The 17,319-nt window shown below is 45.4% G+C and overlaps 1 protein-coding gene across 3 annotated transcripts in view; it reads left to right on the top strand.

Moving 5' to 3' along the window:
- The first annotated feature begins 2,322 nt into the window (after positions 1-2,322).
- cilp2 (cartilage intermediate layer protein 2) overlaps positions 2,323-17,319 on the top strand; it is a 46,286-nt gene continuing 31,289 nt past the window's right edge. For all 3 annotated transcript variants that reach the window (XM_048559896.2, XM_048559898.2, XM_048559895.2), the window contains exons 1-4: positions 2,323-2,540; positions 8,970-9,077; positions 13,904-14,173; positions 16,118-16,300. In XM_048559896.2, coding sequence (XP_048415853.1) covers positions 2,453-2,540; positions 8,970-9,077; positions 13,904-14,173; positions 16,118-16,300 — 649 coding nt within the window. In that variant the 5' untranslated portion in view covers positions 2,323-2,452. The remainder of the gene's footprint in view (positions 2,541-8,969; positions 9,078-13,903; positions 14,174-16,117; positions 16,301-17,319) is intronic.

Below are 17,319 nucleotides of genomic sequence, written 5' to 3'. Positions count from 1 at the left end.
GACACGAGACGCTGCTAGGTGAGACAGTTGACTTCAGGAGATGAAGTTTGGCATCAAAACCGCAGGAATGGCCCAGCGTGGGTAAAAGGCAGGGTTGACGTGAGGTTAGGTCTGGAGACGTATAATGTTTGGGTAGGTGTGACAGTCCTGAATGAACTAAATGGACCATATGAAAGCTGCGAACTCATCAATGGAATGGGAACAAAATGTTCCTGGCTCCTCAGCTGCCTCTCTAACTATTCCAAAACCCATTCTCCCTCACACATTGTAGAGGCCTCGGAATCTGAGATGGACACAGTGGATGTTGCGTCTTGGTACTGGAAGAGGGGAATGAATTTCTCCCGAGAGCCTCTGGGTGCGAGGAGCGGGTTACTGAGTGCTACATGCCGCTGTATCGGAGGCAGAGTTATAGGAAGCTGACCCAGTGCTACAATGCCCCAGGAGGAGGTGGAAACAAAAACAAAAACAATTGGCTTCTGTCCTTAGACTCAGAGGGGGAGGGATGTGCTGACTATGACAATGTGGACCTCATACAATGCGAGTCCCCTGATTGGGACTGTTAATCTGGTCTAATCAGGAAGCCCTGGCTGACAGAAATACACAGGAGAGTCAGAGGCTCTGTTCACTCTGAGAGCTGGCTCTGAGGGAGCTGGGTCAGTGTCAAGGACGCTCCACATGTAAATAAAGGGTGACCTGGTGATGGGATAATGGCCTCTGTGGAGTTATTCCACATTCTAGATCATGAATGGTCATGTGCTGCACTGCCATTGTCCCCCTGTCTGGGAAGGATGTTACATCTGGTTAAAAAGATGAGGGGAAAGGATTGAAGAAGGCTAGGTCAGTGGGCTGCTTAAAACTCCTGAGGAGTACTGTCTGGGAGCTGACCACACAGGATTTTCATTACAGCTCAAACAGTAAGGTGAGTCTGGATGAGAGCCTTCTGCTGAGGCTCAGTCACTGGGCTCTGGAGAGAATGAACAGCTACTCCAGGGCCCCATACAAGTCTCAGACTATCTTTCTCCACCTCTGCACAAGGCCCAAATGGCTAAACCCTTGGACCTATCAAAGAAGCAGTGAGATCAAGGTGGGGTGGAGGAGATGAGGCTCTTTGAGGGTTTACAGGGTCCCAGGCCAGTTTTTGTCACATTCTGACAGTCCCCTGCCCCATGAGAACAGCCACAGATTCTAAACCCAATAAAACATTCAAACCTGGAAACATTCTCAAGTAAGTATCGAGGTTGGTGATTTTTTTGGTAACTTTACATCAAAAGGCATCATGAACAACTGAGAAGCCTTTGGAAGAAATACTGTGTTTAAATAAATAGATTTTCAGGAAGTTAACAACACTATTATGGTGAGCTCATCACAATGACATGCTCGGTGGCTTTACAGTGATAAATTAAGCGAAAAAGGTACACAGTGGACCTGGGGTGGAGTGGGGAGGGGGGCACAAACATTATCGAGGTATGCTAGCCATTGAAGCATTTTTTCAAAGTGTGGTCATTGTTTTGTGTGAGAAGTGTGGTGCCCAACTCGTGCACAGCAAGCTCCCACAAGCAGCGAAGTAATTAATCACCAGGTCATCTGTTTTAGTGATATTGGTTGAGCATTGGGGAGCCTCTTCAAATCTGCTTTGTGTGTTCTTTCATGCCTACCTGGGATGGCTGATTTTGTCCCAGTTTAATAGATTGCCCTCAGGAGAAGACACCATCTCTGACAGCGTAACTCCCTCCCCAGCAATGAATCCAGAGCTATCAGTGTGTAACTGCAACGGGGCTTGATCCTGCGACAACATCAAGCTCAGTGCCAAAGCTTTCACCTTCATGGTTGAATAGCATGCCAGCAGTCACAGCGGGGATAAGGTTCACATCTGGGGCCACTGCCAATCTTCTGAGGGAGAATTGGGGCTGAGAAATGTACCTGACTCTCAGTACCGATTTGGAATTTAGTCCTGTCTTCCAGCCAAAGGAACACAGGCCTTTATAAATCAACTTGATCCAAATAGTTCACACAAATGGGCACCACTGAGGTGAAGCCAATTGCAACACAAAAATCTTGCCAAACTCCTGGAGTTTGCACTAAAATAGTTGGCTTACCTAAGTCAGGTGGCAAAGAAAAACATTGTCTATTCTTTTTCAAAACAGCTTCGTTGGTTTGGGGAGGGGAGGGGGCTGGGGAGGTGTGGATGTTAGGTTTTAATTTCTAGTTCCCACCCCCGCCTTCTCAAAACTGGGAATGTGGACCCAGACCTTGGGCCAATCACATGGCCTGGTGACTAATATAAACCCCGGGCGAGGGAACAGAGCAGTCAGAGCTCACAGAACCAGCAACATCTGACACTGGCTACTGGACACCAGCAATCCTGCTACAAAGTTCTCAGCGTTTATTTCTTTTTTAGTTTGGGGCCACAAAACAAAATCTAGGATATTAAAATAGAGTCAGTGAGATCAATATGAGAGTGGGAGAGGGAAGAATGAAGTTGGGAAGAGTTTCCTTGCTCCTTTGCCTGCTCGCCTTACAGCAATCTGTTTCAGTTCAAGGTAAGGAAACTCAATGTTTGAAGTGATTTAATAATCCTGAATGTTAGTGGCTCCCACCGATTGATCCCCTTTAAGAGGATCCTAAATTCCTCGGGTAAAACGCAGTTCCATCCGAAACCAGCTCAGAAAGCTCCATCTAAACTGCCTTATTAATAATTGTTTATCAATGATTCCCTTCCCAAACTCCGAGCTGATGGCAGTTGCATACCAGTGAGGCCAGGGAGACTAGACAGTTCAGTCAGACCTGAGGAGCTGCTTCCTTTCGCAGTTCCCCCGGCTCACTTGCTCAGTGGGGTTAAACCTTGGGGGTTTGCTGAAAAGGGTCAGTACAGGAAACGCGCGGCTAGTCCAGACAGCCGTTGGACTAGCTGAGAGAATCTGTGCTTAGGAAAAGTGTCCGGGTCAGGACAGGATCGGACTTTTCTGCGATGCCTTCTGAAGTCAAATAGCCGCCCGGGTCTAGCGCGTGAATGACGCGCTCTAGGGAAAGGTGCGAGGTGGCTGCTTCAGGAGAAAGTCGATGAAAACGAGCCAGTGTTTTTACACACGCCTGGGATGCGCAGAATTGCTATCATGTGGAAATGTTATCAGACTTTTGAATGGCCCTCTTTAATCATCGAATCACTATGTTGTGGAAGCAGGTATTTCAGCCCATTGAGCCCACACCACCCTATCTCATCCATGTAAGCCTGCATTTCCCACACTGGGCATCTTTAGGAAACCCATGCTGGTAAAGGCGAGAATGTGCAAACACACGTAGTGGCAGGAGCTGGAACCGCACCTGGGTTTCCTGGTGCTATGAAGCCGCAGTGCTGACCACTGAGCCGCAATGCCGCCCCATTTTAACGTTAATATGGATCTTTCTCTGCCCCTTCTGGGCAGCTGTGGCACTCTGTCCTGCTACCCTCATGGACTTGTATAGTAGTAGGAACTGCCTGTAAAGGCAACACTCTTCATGGTGCCTCAGTACATGTGACAGTAAGGAATCAATAATGTCCCTATCTCTGATCCAGGAGATCTGGGTTCAAGTCCCACCTGCTCTAAAAGTGTGTAATATAAATTTGAATAGATTTGTTGTTTAAATGGGGATAACTAACAGATCTTGACAGATGCTGCCAGACCTGCTGAGTGTCTCCAGCACTTTCTGTGGGGGAATAAAAAGGCAGATACCTAGCAGGGTCTTGCTATAAATTAGATTTGAATGGCTTGAGGAAGTCACAAGGGTAATAATTTGACTTTGTCAAAATTTGAATGGATTTTAAATGGGTCAGTATAATGACAGGCTAAAGATAATGGCTAGGAGCAGCTCTGTACAGATCTCAAAATACTTTTCGATGAGCAGTCCCAGTTGCAATGTAAGGAAATAGCAACCATTCTGTGCACAGCAAGCAAGACTAGCTCATATCCTTAAACCAACACCATTTAAAGTATAGGTATAAGCCAGCACAGCAGGGAGAACTCGAGTATACTCGATCAAATAGTGTGAGGGCTGATGAAGCCTTGAGTTTAATATCTCATCTGAAAGACAGCACCTCCCATAGTACTAGCTCAGTCTATGGAGTGGAACTTGACCTCCAGCCTTCTAGATGCCAAGTCAAAAACAATAAGCCACAACCAACAACTGAAGGGAAAGCAGGATGCAAGTCTTTGAGGTTTGAATTTTTTCCAGTGCAGGGTCAGAAGCCAAAATTTTTCATAACCAGCAAGTCATTGGTTTAAATTTCTTGCAAGGGAAACAGAGGTGGGAATGTTACAGTCTCTGTATTCAGGCCCTCAGCCCCCTGTTTCTCATTTCTCTAAGGAAGAAAGGTGAGGAATTTGGGTTCTCAGTGCCTTGAGTCACCACACCTGAAGGTTCCAAAGGTTTTCATTGGATACTGCTGTTATTTTTGGGGCTGACATTCATGAGAAAAATGCAGCAATTTGTAGACTAAGATCTCACAAGCAGCAATTAGATTCTGATCAGAATTTCAGAATGAAGATAGATTATTAACCATTCAGTAAAGCGATGGAAGGTGTCACTAACAGTGCTATCTCACGTCACCTGCTCAGTGACGCCCAGTTTGGGTTCTGCCGGGGCCACTCAGCTCCTGATCCCATCACAGCCTTGGTTCAAACATGGATGAAACAGCCAAATTCCAAAGGTGAAGTGAGTGACACCTTTGATATCAAGGCTGCATTCAACCAGGTGCAGCATCAAGGAGCTGGAATCAAGGGGTATTGGGGAGCAAATTGCTAGTGTTTGGAATCACACCTGACACATTGGAAAATGGTTGTGATTGTTGGAGGTCAATCATCTCAGCTCCGGGACATCTCTGCAGGAGTTCCTCAGGGTGGTGTCCTTGGCCCAACCATCTTCAGCTGCTTCATCAATGACCTTCCCTCCATCATAAGGTCAGAATTGGGGATGTTTGCCGATGACTGTGACTCCTCAGACAATGAAGCAGGCTGTGACCATCACCAATAAGAGACAATCTAACCACCACCCCTTGACATTCAATGGTGTTACCATCACTGAATCCCCCACTATCAACATCCTGGGGTTACCATTGACCAGAAACTCAACCGGACTCACCACATAAATAGTGGCTACAAAAGCAGGCCAGAGTCCAGGAATACTGCAGTGAGTAACTCACCACCTGACTCCTTAAAGCCTGGCCACCATGTACAAGGCACACATCAGGAGTGTGATGGAACACTCCCCACTTGCCAAGATGGGTGCAGCCCCAGCAACACTCGAAGCTTGACTCCATCCAGAACACAGCAGCCTGCTACATCCACTCCCTCACTACAAAGCTCAACAGCAGAAGTGTGTACCATCTACAAGATGCACTGCAGAAATTCACCAAAGATCCTTGGAAAGCACCTTCCAAACCTATGACCACTTCAATCTAGAAGAGCAAAGGCAGCAGACATATGGAGACACAGCACCTGCAGGTTCCCCTCCAAGCCACTCACCATCCTGACTTGGAAATGTATTGCCATTCCCTCGGTGTTTCTGGGTCAAAATCTTGTAATTCCCACCCTAAGGGCATTGTGGGTCAATCTGCAGCAGTTCAAGAAGGCAGCTCACCCCCACTTTCACAAAGGGCAACGAGGGATGGGAAAGAAATGCTGGCCAGCCACTGATGCCCACATACCACAAATAGAGAAAAATAATTCAAGCAATCAACAGGCCACTGATTTAATGAGTCCTTGAACACTCGAAGGTTTCATATGTAAGAACAATGACTTTAGAGTGGCTATCAGGCAGTCTTTAAGGTTAAGCTTCTCATGTGGTAACTGCAATCTTAAACTGCCCATGTTTGGAATGGGCAGTCTGGCTTATCAAGCAATGAGCAATAACCAATTAGAAATTTGAGGTCTAAGCAAAAAAACAAAGCTGCAGATTTTGGAAATCAGAAACAAAAGCAGAAATTGCTGGAAAAACTCAGCAGGTCTGACAGCAGCTGTGGAGAGAAATCAGTTAACATTTTGGGTCTAGTTCTGAAGAAGGGTCACAGGACCTGAAACATTAACTGTGCTTTCTCTCCACAGATACTGAGACCCGCTCAGATTTTCCAGAAATTACTGTTTGTTAGAAATTTGAATTGAAGCTCCTTGCAAATGTTAGCTTGAGCTCTAAAATTCTGCATATTTTGGCAGAAACAATTGTATGCACTCTCCAAATGAGCATGTAGAATGAAATACAATCTGCTGTGAATACAAAGTTGAATAATCAAATTAGAGCACTGCATTTTTAAAACTACTTAACTGGATGTGAATTACTTTGGGGTTTCCTGAAGTCACAAAAGATGCTATACTAATGGAACTCTTTCTCTTTTCCCTGTTTTATGCATTTATACCTCTTTCAAAAATCTGTTTGTGATGTGGAGGTTACAGTTTACACTGAATACAGTCTGCCATGTAAACAGAGCTGCAGGTCAGAATGAAGCTGGAAACAACTAGGCAGAAAGGTCACTTGACAAACAGGTCATTCTTGTGGCACAGTGGAGTACTTTGGTGATGCAACTGTATATTACCAGTAGATACAAGTTAATCGCACTCATGTGAACACAGTTCACACAGGGATGGTATTTGGAGAGTTTTCACTGAGTTTTGTGCGCTGCTGAAGTTTCTGGAGTCATTGAGAGGGTGAGGAAATCTGTCCCAGAGACTGAACAGATGGGAGATCCCACCCTGAGGTAGGATGGTGGGTGAGGAAGTGCACGTTGCAATGGCTTGAATTCCAGGATCAGATCAGGATGGATCAGGTTTTTGACAGGATGAACTGGAGTCTTTTTGTCTCCATCTGCCTAGACCCACCCTTCAGCCAGATCAAAAGGTGACAAACCTCTGAAATGAGGCAGATCATCACCCCCACCTGCTTGAGGGCAACTAGGGATGGGCAATAGATGCTGGGCCAGGAGATGGAGAAGAAGCTGGATTAGTGACCAAGAAGTCATCGCAGTTTTGTTCATACTCAAATGCTTGACTCAGGCCCCTTTGTTAGAGAAAGTTGGTCTTGTCCAATCAGAACCTACTAACACCCTTGGGGCTACCAATAACCAAAAGAGAACTAGACCAACCACAAATACCATGACTACAAGATTACATCAAAGGCTAGGAATTCTGTGGTGAGTAACTTGCTTCCTGCCCCCTCAAAGCCAGTCCACCAAACACAAGTGAGGAGTTTGATGGAATACTCCCCACTTGCCTAGATGGGTGCAGCTCCAACAAGAAGCAGCTTGACACCATCCAGGGCAAAGCAGCCTATTTGATTGGCATCACATCCATAAATATTCACTCTCTCCTCCACTGACACTCAGTAGCAGCAGTGTGTACTATCTACCAAATACACTGCAGAAATTCACCAAGGTTCCTCAGACACTGCCTTCCAAATTGACAACCACTTACTTCTGGAAGGATGAGGGCAACAAGGTACATGGGAATACCACCCCCTGCAAGTCCCTCTTCAAGCCACACACCACCTGACTTGGAAATATATTAGCATTCCTTCAATGTTGCTGGGTCAAAATCCTAGAATTCACTCCAAGGGCACTGTGGGTTCTTATACCACAACCCTGCCATGGACTGCAGGGTTTCAAGAGGCATATCACTCCTGCCTTCTCAAGGGAAATAGATTCTGGGCCAGCCAGACATGCCCACGCCCTATAATGAATATTGAAAACTAACTCCAGTCTGTATTTGAGTCATAAGTATCTTCAAAGAGGACCAAGCCCCATGGTCTCAGCAAATTGCTCTGTCATGGAGATTCAAGACAGATGCTCATCAACAGCACCTCATGGAAGTGGGTGGGATGGGGTGTTGGGGTGGGAGGTGAGGGGCTGGTGAATTGGATTTGATGGTGGTCTCAAAAGGATGAAGGATTTGATGTGATTGGCTAAAGAACCCAAGGTGACATGAATACAGTGATCAGCATTTCTGATGAAGGGTCTAGGCCCAAAACGTCAGCTTTTCTAATCTGAAGATGCTGCTTGGCCTGCTGTGTTCATCCAGCTCCACACCTTGTTATCTTGGATTCTCCAGCATCTGCAGTTCCCATTAGCTCATTTTAAATAGACTTTGATTTCAGCAAAGTGGACAATGTACTTGGCAATGCAGGGCTGTTCAATAGGTAGCAGAAACTGCAAGAAGATGAGATTGTTATCCTTACAGCACAGAATATTGGCCAGAGATTAATGGAGATGATTGAAATCAGGATGAATTTTGAAAGCATCAATAAAGATAAATTTTCTCCATTAGAAGGAGAGTCAGTAGCCAGATGTACAAAAAGTTTTACATGCTTGGCAAAAGAACTGCAGAAAAGGAATTTTTTGTGGAGGGAATTGTTGTGATCTGGCATGTGCTGCCTGAATAAGGGATGGAATCGATTCAAAGAAATTTCAAAACTGAACCAGATATACTTGAAGTTAACATTTTGCCTGCTATGAGGAAGGAGCAGGGAAGAGTCTAACTGGAATTTCTTTCGAAGAGTCAGCACAAGTGCAATAGGCCAAGTGGCTGCCTCATTAATCGAATCTGTGAATCACTAAAAATGCACCAGGTTCAAACAGAATGATTACACAAATGGACACCATTTGGCCCATTGTTTACACCAGCTTTCTGAATGAGCGAGTCAGGTACAACATGGGGTTAGATACAGATTAAAGTGCTCTCTACCCTGTCCCCATCAAACACTCCCAGGACAGGGCTAGATACAGAGTACGTGTTTGTACATGGGGATATACATAAATTCATGCATGAATTTAAAAGACACTTTTTTGGTATTTTAATCAAATCTTTGGGGGTTGTTTTAAGGCTTCCACCTTGCAACATGTGCAGAGGTTATTAAACCCCAGCTCCTGATCACTTTACAGCCATGTGGATGATCCTACTGTGTTGTGGATCTTGTATTTTAATCAACTTTCTGAAATGCTGTATTTCTAGCTGCACGTTCCACAGCTGCTGAACAGAATCAGCCCAGAATCCAGAAATGGCAACGGATTCGGAGGAATCAGAAACAAGGCCACAATGAGATTCGGCACCTGAACCCAGGTAAAGGAAATGCACCCAGTCCCGACCCCTCCATCCCATCGTCTGGGCCTTGCCTGGGTATTTATGGGTTTACAACTCTCTCTAAAACCAGAGATATTAAAATTGAAAATCAGATAGGAGGGAAATACCAAGTTTTCTTAAACTTGGTCAAAATGACACCTAAATATCTCAAATACTGGAAAGATGATATTAAAACTAGATATGTTGATACTCAGCAGGTCTTATCCTTGTAAAGAGAAACATAAAATTATTATTCTGATGTTTGTGATCATAACTGAAAATATTCCTCAGAGCAGAAGTAAGCCATTCAGCCCATCGAGGCTGCTCTAGCATTTAATCAGTTCGCAACCGATCTGATAACTCTTCCAGGGATGCCTAACCTGAAGAAGTTACCCTCCTCCCTCAGGGGATCTCTCTCCCACTGCAACTCTCTTGTAAGTCCATCCTAGATCTGCCTCCCCCCTCACCCTATTTATTTCAGAACCCTCTCCCCCTCCCCTCTTCTGAAGGGTCTAGGCCCAAAAGTCAGCTTTTGTGCTCCCAAGATGCTGCTTGGCCTGCTGTATTCATCCAGGTTCACACTTTGCTATCTCTGATAATTCTCAACTCTGCTTTTTCCCCATAGCCTTTGATTTTACCCCTTACTGATTTTAATAAATCAGCTGAGAGATGCTAAGAAGTAAACCCTTGGTAGGGTGAGGGTAAGTGACATGGAGGAGGATGATCACGTTCTGAAATGATTAAGTTTAAATGTTGAATCCTGAAGGCAGTGATGTGCCTAGCCAGAGGATGAGGTGCTGTTCTTCCAGCTTGCACTGAGATTCTCTGGAGCACTGCAGCAAACCAAGACAGTGATGGAACAGGAGGCTGGAAGAACACAGCAAGTGAGGCAGCATCTGGAGGAAAGGAGAAGTTAATGTTTCAGGTACCTCCCTCCGTCAGGACTGTATGGAGCTTTGAAGGTGGATCCAAATTGAGGGTTTAAAAGGCACCTGTAGGCCTTGCGGTAAAGACAGGTGAAGGTCACATGGCTGTTGTAGCGCATTTGTTTCACGCTGTGGTTGAAGAGCTGAAGAGGTACAACAGTGAGAAAGGGACTTGGCATTCACGTCTGAGGGAGGCAGAGAACCTTTTCCAAAGTGGGCACCCTTTGAAAAGACCTTGCAGCAGCAAAACTTAAAGTCCTGAAGGAGGGTAATACTCAAACATTGACTTCTCCTTTCCTCCAGATGCTGCCTGGCCTGCTGTGTTCTTCCTGCCTCTTGTTTGTCCAACTTGGATTCCAGCATCTGCAGCCTTCTGTCTTAGGCAGGGAACATGGTGGGGTGTTGAAGAGGCAGGCAACTGGAAGATCACAGTCACTTACAAACCAATGGTACATACCTAGTCTGCATCCTGTTCTCCAAGTATGGAGAAGCTCACATTGTGAGCTATGAATGCAGTAGAATAGATTGTGAAATGCAGGTGGAAGATGTGTTCAGGCCCTTGGATACTGAGGAAGTAAATGGGCAGGTGTTACATCATCTGGGGTTGTAGGGGAAGGTGCCATGGAGGTGTTGGGAGTGGAGGAGGAGTGGACCAGTTTGTCCCAGATGGAATGCTCCTCGTGGAAAGCTGACAGGGGAGCAAAGGGGAAAAGGTGCCTGATGGTGGCATCACACTGGACGTAGCAGAAATTGTAGCTAATAATCCTTTGGATGTGGAGGGTGGGGACTTTAAAAGTGAGGACCAGAAGGACCCTGAAGTTGTTGAGGGAGGAGAAGGGGTGAGGGCAGAAGCATGGGAAATGGGTTGGACATGGCTGAGCAGCAGGGAAACAGATGATGTGTCTAGAGGAGGTTCGAACAGTGGCTGCTGTTTGAGCTATTAAAATGTGGGGCATAGGGGCAGATTTAAATTTTGGCTCCTACTCCCAGGTGCAGGATTTTACCCCAGAATATTTCGTAATTCACAGAATCCCTACAGAGTGGAAACAGGTTCTTCGGCCCAACACATCCACATTGACCCTCAGAGCATCCCACCTAACCTACACCTCCCTGAATCTACAGGGCAATTTAGCATGGCCATTCCACCTTGCCTGCACATCTTTGGGCTGCAAGGGTTTCGCAGAAAACGCTGTGACTCAGCCTATGCTTTGCTGAGCCATTTTCAGAGTTGAGGGAGAGAGGGGCATTATCTCTGGGGAAATGTAACTGATAGTTCCCATACACTAATAGTTCACTCACCCAGCAGCAGCAAACTAGGTCACTGAGCTTTCATCCCACGTCCCCTTGCTTTGAACATTGTCAACTGCCTTCAGCACTTTATAATTGTGTCATCGGCATGCCCATTCGGTGACCTACATTTTGTCTTCTTTTCTTCTGCCTTTTTATTTTTCCTGAACTTGGACTCCCAGCTGGGGCACCTCTCAATTATTCACCCATCACCTGAGACTCTGATTATTCATCAACCATCCGAATATTTAGGAAAACACAAACGATTGAAATGCCAAAAGAGCAATCCTGCATAGAAGTGTCAGGGGGTTTGGGGGGGTGGGGCGCAGAGAAGAAAAATAAAATCACTTTGTGGAAAAGAAAATAGAAAAACAAAGGTGCAAATGCTGGAAATCAGAAATCACTTTGAATGTCACTCTAACCTCAGACATTTACATAACGTTAACCCCAAGCTATCCCTGTCCTTGGTGGAATTTGGTGGGGAGCTGTGTGGAGGGAGCTTTTATGTCTCTAATCCTGTGCTACCCCTGTCCTAAGAGTTCAATGGGGACAATGTAGAGGAAGCTTTACTCTTATCTAACCACAAACTGTCCCTGTCCTGGGAGTGTTTGGGGACAGTGCAGAGGGAGCTTTAGTTGTAATATCTGGGTGACTGTCCAGCTCTGCACTGTCCCTTCACCTTTGCTGCCTAGTCTCAAGCTCCAAGCATTAGTCCCATAGCCTTGTCCTTCAATATTCATCTCCTGAATTTGAAAGGCTCCTGCAGACTGAGCTCTGAATTGCCGAACTCAAGCTTTTCTCTCTACACTTGTCCGATGCCTCTTCCTCCTCCTGGAGCATTGTGTGATGGTTTCAGATTCTTGTCTTGTTTCTCTGATGAACAAAGAGACCTTGGCATGCAAATGGATAGTTGTTTGCAAGTGGAGTTGCAGGTAGACAGGACAGTGAAGGCGTTTAGTATGCTTGCATTTACTGGTCAGTGCATTGCATATAGGAGTTGGGAGGTCATGTTGTGGCTGCACAGGACATTGGGTAGGCCACTTTTAGAATACTGTGTTCAATTCTGTTTTCTCTGCTATAGGAAAATTGTTAACTTTAAAGGATGCAGAAAAGATTTACAAGGATGTTGCCAGGGTTGGAGGATTTCTCCTACAGGGAGACACTGAATAGGCTGGGCCTATTTTTTTTCCTGGAACATTGGAAGCCGAGGGGGTGACCTTATAGAGGCTTTTAAAATCATGAGCATGGATATAGTGAATTGTCAAGGTCTTTTCCCTGGGGTGGGGGAGTCCAAAACTAGAAGGCACAGGTTTAAGATGAGAGGGGAAAGGTATAAAAGGGACCTAAGGGGCAACTTTTTCAGAAGGTGGTCTGTGCATGAGATGAGCTGCCAGAGGAAGTGGTGGAGGCTGGTACAGTTACAGCATTTAAAAGATATATGGATGAGTACATGACCAGGAAGAGTAGAGGGATATGGGCCAAATACTAGCAAATGGGACTAGATTAATTTTCGGACATTCTCTGAAGTGTCTGGACCCAAAACGTCAGCCTTCCTGCTCCTCTGACGCTGCTTGGCCTGCTATGTTCATCCAGCTCTAAACCTTGTTATCTCAGATTCTCCAGCATCGGCAGGTCCTACTATCCCTGCACAGAAGGTTACTTCAATTCTATTTGAGTGAATGGGACCAGCTGTTTCTGTACACAGCAGATCTCCCATCGGATCTTTTTGGTGAAGTGGGTTGCAAGTGGAATGTTAACCAGGACAGTGTGAGCTTCCTGGGCATTTCATCTGAGAGCATCATAACCACTTGGAACACCAGAGGGAGCCTGGGTTTAATTTCTCATCTAAAACAGTGTGTGCCTCAAAGTGCGACACTCCCCCAGGGGCCAGAGTGGAGCCCCCAGATAACCACTGAGAGAAGCTAATGTGTACTGGACAGTTTAGTTTCTCCTTTGTTGTGGCTCAGTTGCACTATTCCTTTTGCCATCAGAAGATCCTAAATTCAAATCCTAATCCAGCAATATAAATATAAAACTCAATGTTAACGTGGAGCTGGAGGTTGCTGATGTTTTGGTGAAATGTTAAATCTAGGTCAGTCAGGCAGATGTGAAATATCCTTTGGCGCTTTTTATTGTACACCTGGGGATTTTTCCTTAATGTCCTGAATCAAATTTAACACTCAGCAATAAAAAAAACTGAGTTCTGAAGCAGGGTCACTGGACCTGAAACATTAACTCTGCTTTCTCTCCACAGATCCTATCAAACCCGCTGAGTTTTCTTAGCAGTTTGTTTTTGTTCTTCAGCCAATGTCTCTGAAGGAGGGTCTCGACCCAAAACGTCAAACTTTCCTGCTCCTCTGATGCTGCTTGGCCTGCTGTGTTCATCCAGCTTCACACCGTGTTATCACAAAATAAAACATGTTCTGGTTGTTATGTTGCAATTTGTGGGATCTTGCTGTGTGCAACTTGGCTGCCTTGTTTCCTACTTACAAAATGATGACTCTTTCCAGAGCAATTGATTGGCTGGAGAGCACTTTGAGCTGCCTGGTGGTGGTGAGGGGAGATATGGAAATGTAAAGTCTTAATGCTTGGCATCTTTCCTTTTGGGCACAGATGTGACGGAGTGGACCTCCTGGTTCAATATCGATCACCCTGGTGGGAATGGAGACTTTGAGCGGTTGGAAGCCATCCGCTTCTATTACCGGGAACGAGTGTGCGCTCGCCCACGGTCCATCGAGGCCCGTACAACAGAATGGGTGAAAGCAGAACAAACCGGGGAAGTTGTCCATTACAGCCCTGACAAGGGCTTCTGGTGCATCAACAAGGAGCAGCCAGAAGGCAGGATTTGCTCCAATTACCATGTCCGATTTCAATGCCCTGTAGGTAGGTGCCATGCCTCCTGATCCCTGACCAACATTCCTTTCCAATGCCATTATTTTGTTTGTTCTTCTTCAGCCTGACCTAAAAACCCCCAGCTTCTTCCTGTGGGCAGCTTTCTTATCTCTAAGCCTTTTTTCTGATAAAGCAACTATTTTTATTCATGAATTCTAAATGTTTGAAACATTCATTTGAGTCACAGGTAGAGTGGTGACAGAGGTGTTTGGTACACTTGCTTGGTCAGTACCTGGAGTATGGGAGTTGGGAGGTCGTGTTGTGGCTGTACAAGACATTGGTTAGGCAAGTTTTGGAATTCTGCATTCAGTTCTGGTCTTCCTGCTATTGGTAAGATGTTGTTAACTCAAAAGGGGAGGTGCTGACCTAGTGGTATCATCACTCTACTGTTAATGTGTAGATCTAGATAATGTTCTGTGGACCTAGGTTCAAATCCCACCACGGCAGATGATGTATTCCATAAATATCTGAAATTAAGTGTCTAATGATGACCACAAATCCCCATTTCGATTGCTTGTTTTGGGTTGGGGGGGGGGGGAAAGCCCATCTGGTTCACTAATGTCCTTTTTTAGGGAAGGAAGCTGCTGTCCTTATCTGGTCTGGCCTGTGTGACTCCAGACCCACAGCAATGTGGTTGACTCTGAACTGCCCTCTGGGCAATTAGGGATGGGCAATAGATGCTGCCTAGCCAGCAATGCCCTTAGTACATGAATGGGGGGAAAAAAGGATCAGAAAAGACTGACAAGAATGTTGCCCACAGTTGGAGAGTTTGAGCTATAGGGAGAAGCTGAATAAGCTGGGTTATTTCCCTTGGAGGCTCAGAGATTGAGGGATGATCTTAGAGGCTTAAAATCATGACGGGCATTGACAGGATAAATATATAGCTTTTTTCTGTGAGGTGGAGGAAGTCCAAAACTAGAGGGCAAAGGTTTAAGGTGAGAGGGGAAAGATTTAAAAGGACCTAAGGGCAATGTTTGACGCAGAAGGTGGTGCATGTATGGAGGGAACTGCCAGAGGAAGTGGTGGAGGTGGGTACAATTACAACATTTAAAAGGCATCTGGGTGGGTACATGAATAGTAAGGGTTCAGAGGGATATGGCCAAATGCTGGCAAATGGGTCTAGATTTATTCCAGATATGTGGTCGGCATAGAGTTGGACTGAAGGGTCTGTTTCCGCACTGTACATCTATTACACTCTGACTGTGATTGATGAATAAATTAGATTTTGTGACGATATGTTGAGGATAGTATTTCCAGCTTTACATTTTCTGGGTTGGAGCTTTGCGAAAACAACTTCTTCCTTGTTGTTGTGAGACTTATCAACAGACCTCTCCTATATTAGAGTTGATTTTTCTCTGCACCTTCTATGTTGCCTGTGACATTATGTTCTGCATTCTGTTTTATTAACCTGATAGATTTATTTAAGGTATTATTTGTCTGGATGGCATGCAAAACAATACTTGTCACAGTATCTCAGTGCATGTGACAATAACATCAAATCAAGATGGTGTATATTTCATATCACAACTCAATGCAAAGTTGACACTAATTTCTCTGCATATAATGCGTTTTATTCTCCACGCTTTATAATGTCAGCTTCATGCTTCAGCTCTGCCTTCCAGCTCTTGCTACAGCTTCTTTACTTTGAGTTCAAAATTCGGCTTCATTAATCAGGCACAGTAAGACACGATAGTAAACAGGCTCCGATAATCAAACACAACAATGGAGCATTGCAGTGCAGGCTTTTGTGGAATAGTGGTAGTGTCCCTACCTCTGGACCAGGGGCATGGATTCCAGTCCCACCTGCTCCAGAAGTTTGCAATAGCATCTCTGAGGGAGTTGATTAGAAAACACATTGAACCATGCAATGACAAAAGCTGTGATGTATGAACTTGAATATGTTGATCTCACTGTTTTGTGAATTCTTGTTCTCAGTTCAAGCCTATTGGTCAAGCTGGTCAGCGTGGAGCTCATGCTCAGTGACTGCATGCGGTGATACGGGAATCCAAGTTCGCCAGCGCACCTGCACAAACAACATGCGTTTCCGCTTCATCATGGCTCCAAAATGCAAGGGAAAGGCCATTGAGCGGCGAGACTGCAGCACTGAACCCTGCCAAGGTAAGAGCTAAATACACTCCACTCACCCATCAAGACATCTCAGCATTACAGAGAAACCACAAACCGCTCCCCTCTGACACAGCCTCCTGTTCCAGCCTGATCCACCATTGAACTGTGGAGAGGCTATAGCCTAATGACATTATCACTGGACCGTTAATCCAGAGACCCAAACAACATCCTGTTGATCCAGGTTCAAATCCTGCGATGGCACATGGTGGAATTTGACTTCCATAAAATGTCTGGAATTAAGAATCATCTAACAATGACCATGAATCCATTGGTTGTCAGGAAAACCCATCTGGTTCACTAATGTCCTTTAGGGAAGGAAACTGCCAGCCTACATGTGAATCCAGACCCACAGCAATGTGCTTGGCACTTAACCACACTCCCCAACTAGGGATGGGAAATGCTGCCTGGCCAGTGATGCCCTGATCCCATTAATGAATAAAGTGGGGCGGGGGGGGGGAGAAAACAGTTCCTATTCTGGACCTTAACTCCATCTACCTGCTGTGGTTTCACATTCCTTGATACCTTTTAACTAACTGCTTTTGATGTCCTCCCTTTTCAGACTGTGTAAGGCACTTGTACTTGTCTTTGTAAAAGCTGGGATGAGATTTGCAATTAGTAACCTAGGCCCAGTATGAACCAGTATGTGCCAGTTCTTGCTATGTCGACCCTAGTAGATACACTCTGGGTAGATATGGATTTGAGAAGGGACTGAGTGGTTTATTTTATACCATAGACCACAAGAAATGGGAACAGGAGTAGGTCATTCAACCCCTTGAACCTGCTCTGCCATTCAGTAGGTGGGAGATTTTTCTTGCAGTAAAGATTAATAGCTGTTCTGGAGCACAGGACTTTGGGTGTCTTAAACACAATTCACTGTAGACACACATGCAAGTAACTAATCATAAGGTAAGTATAATCTTAACCTTCCTCCCCAGGCCTTGGCTCGGAAACCAGGTATTAACAACACTACAACTGGTAGCTGGAGTAGGCCATTCACTCCCTCAAGCCTG

This window comes from Stegostoma tigrinum, chromosome 30 (assembly GCF_030684315.1).
Source record: "Stegostoma tigrinum isolate sSteTig4 chromosome 30, sSteTig4.hap1, whole genome shotgun sequence".
NCBI classification, from domain to species: domain Eukaryota; kingdom Metazoa; phylum Chordata; class Chondrichthyes; order Orectolobiformes; family Stegostomatidae; genus Stegostoma; species Stegostoma tigrinum.
This window is presented reverse-complemented; position numbering and strand designations above follow the sequence as displayed.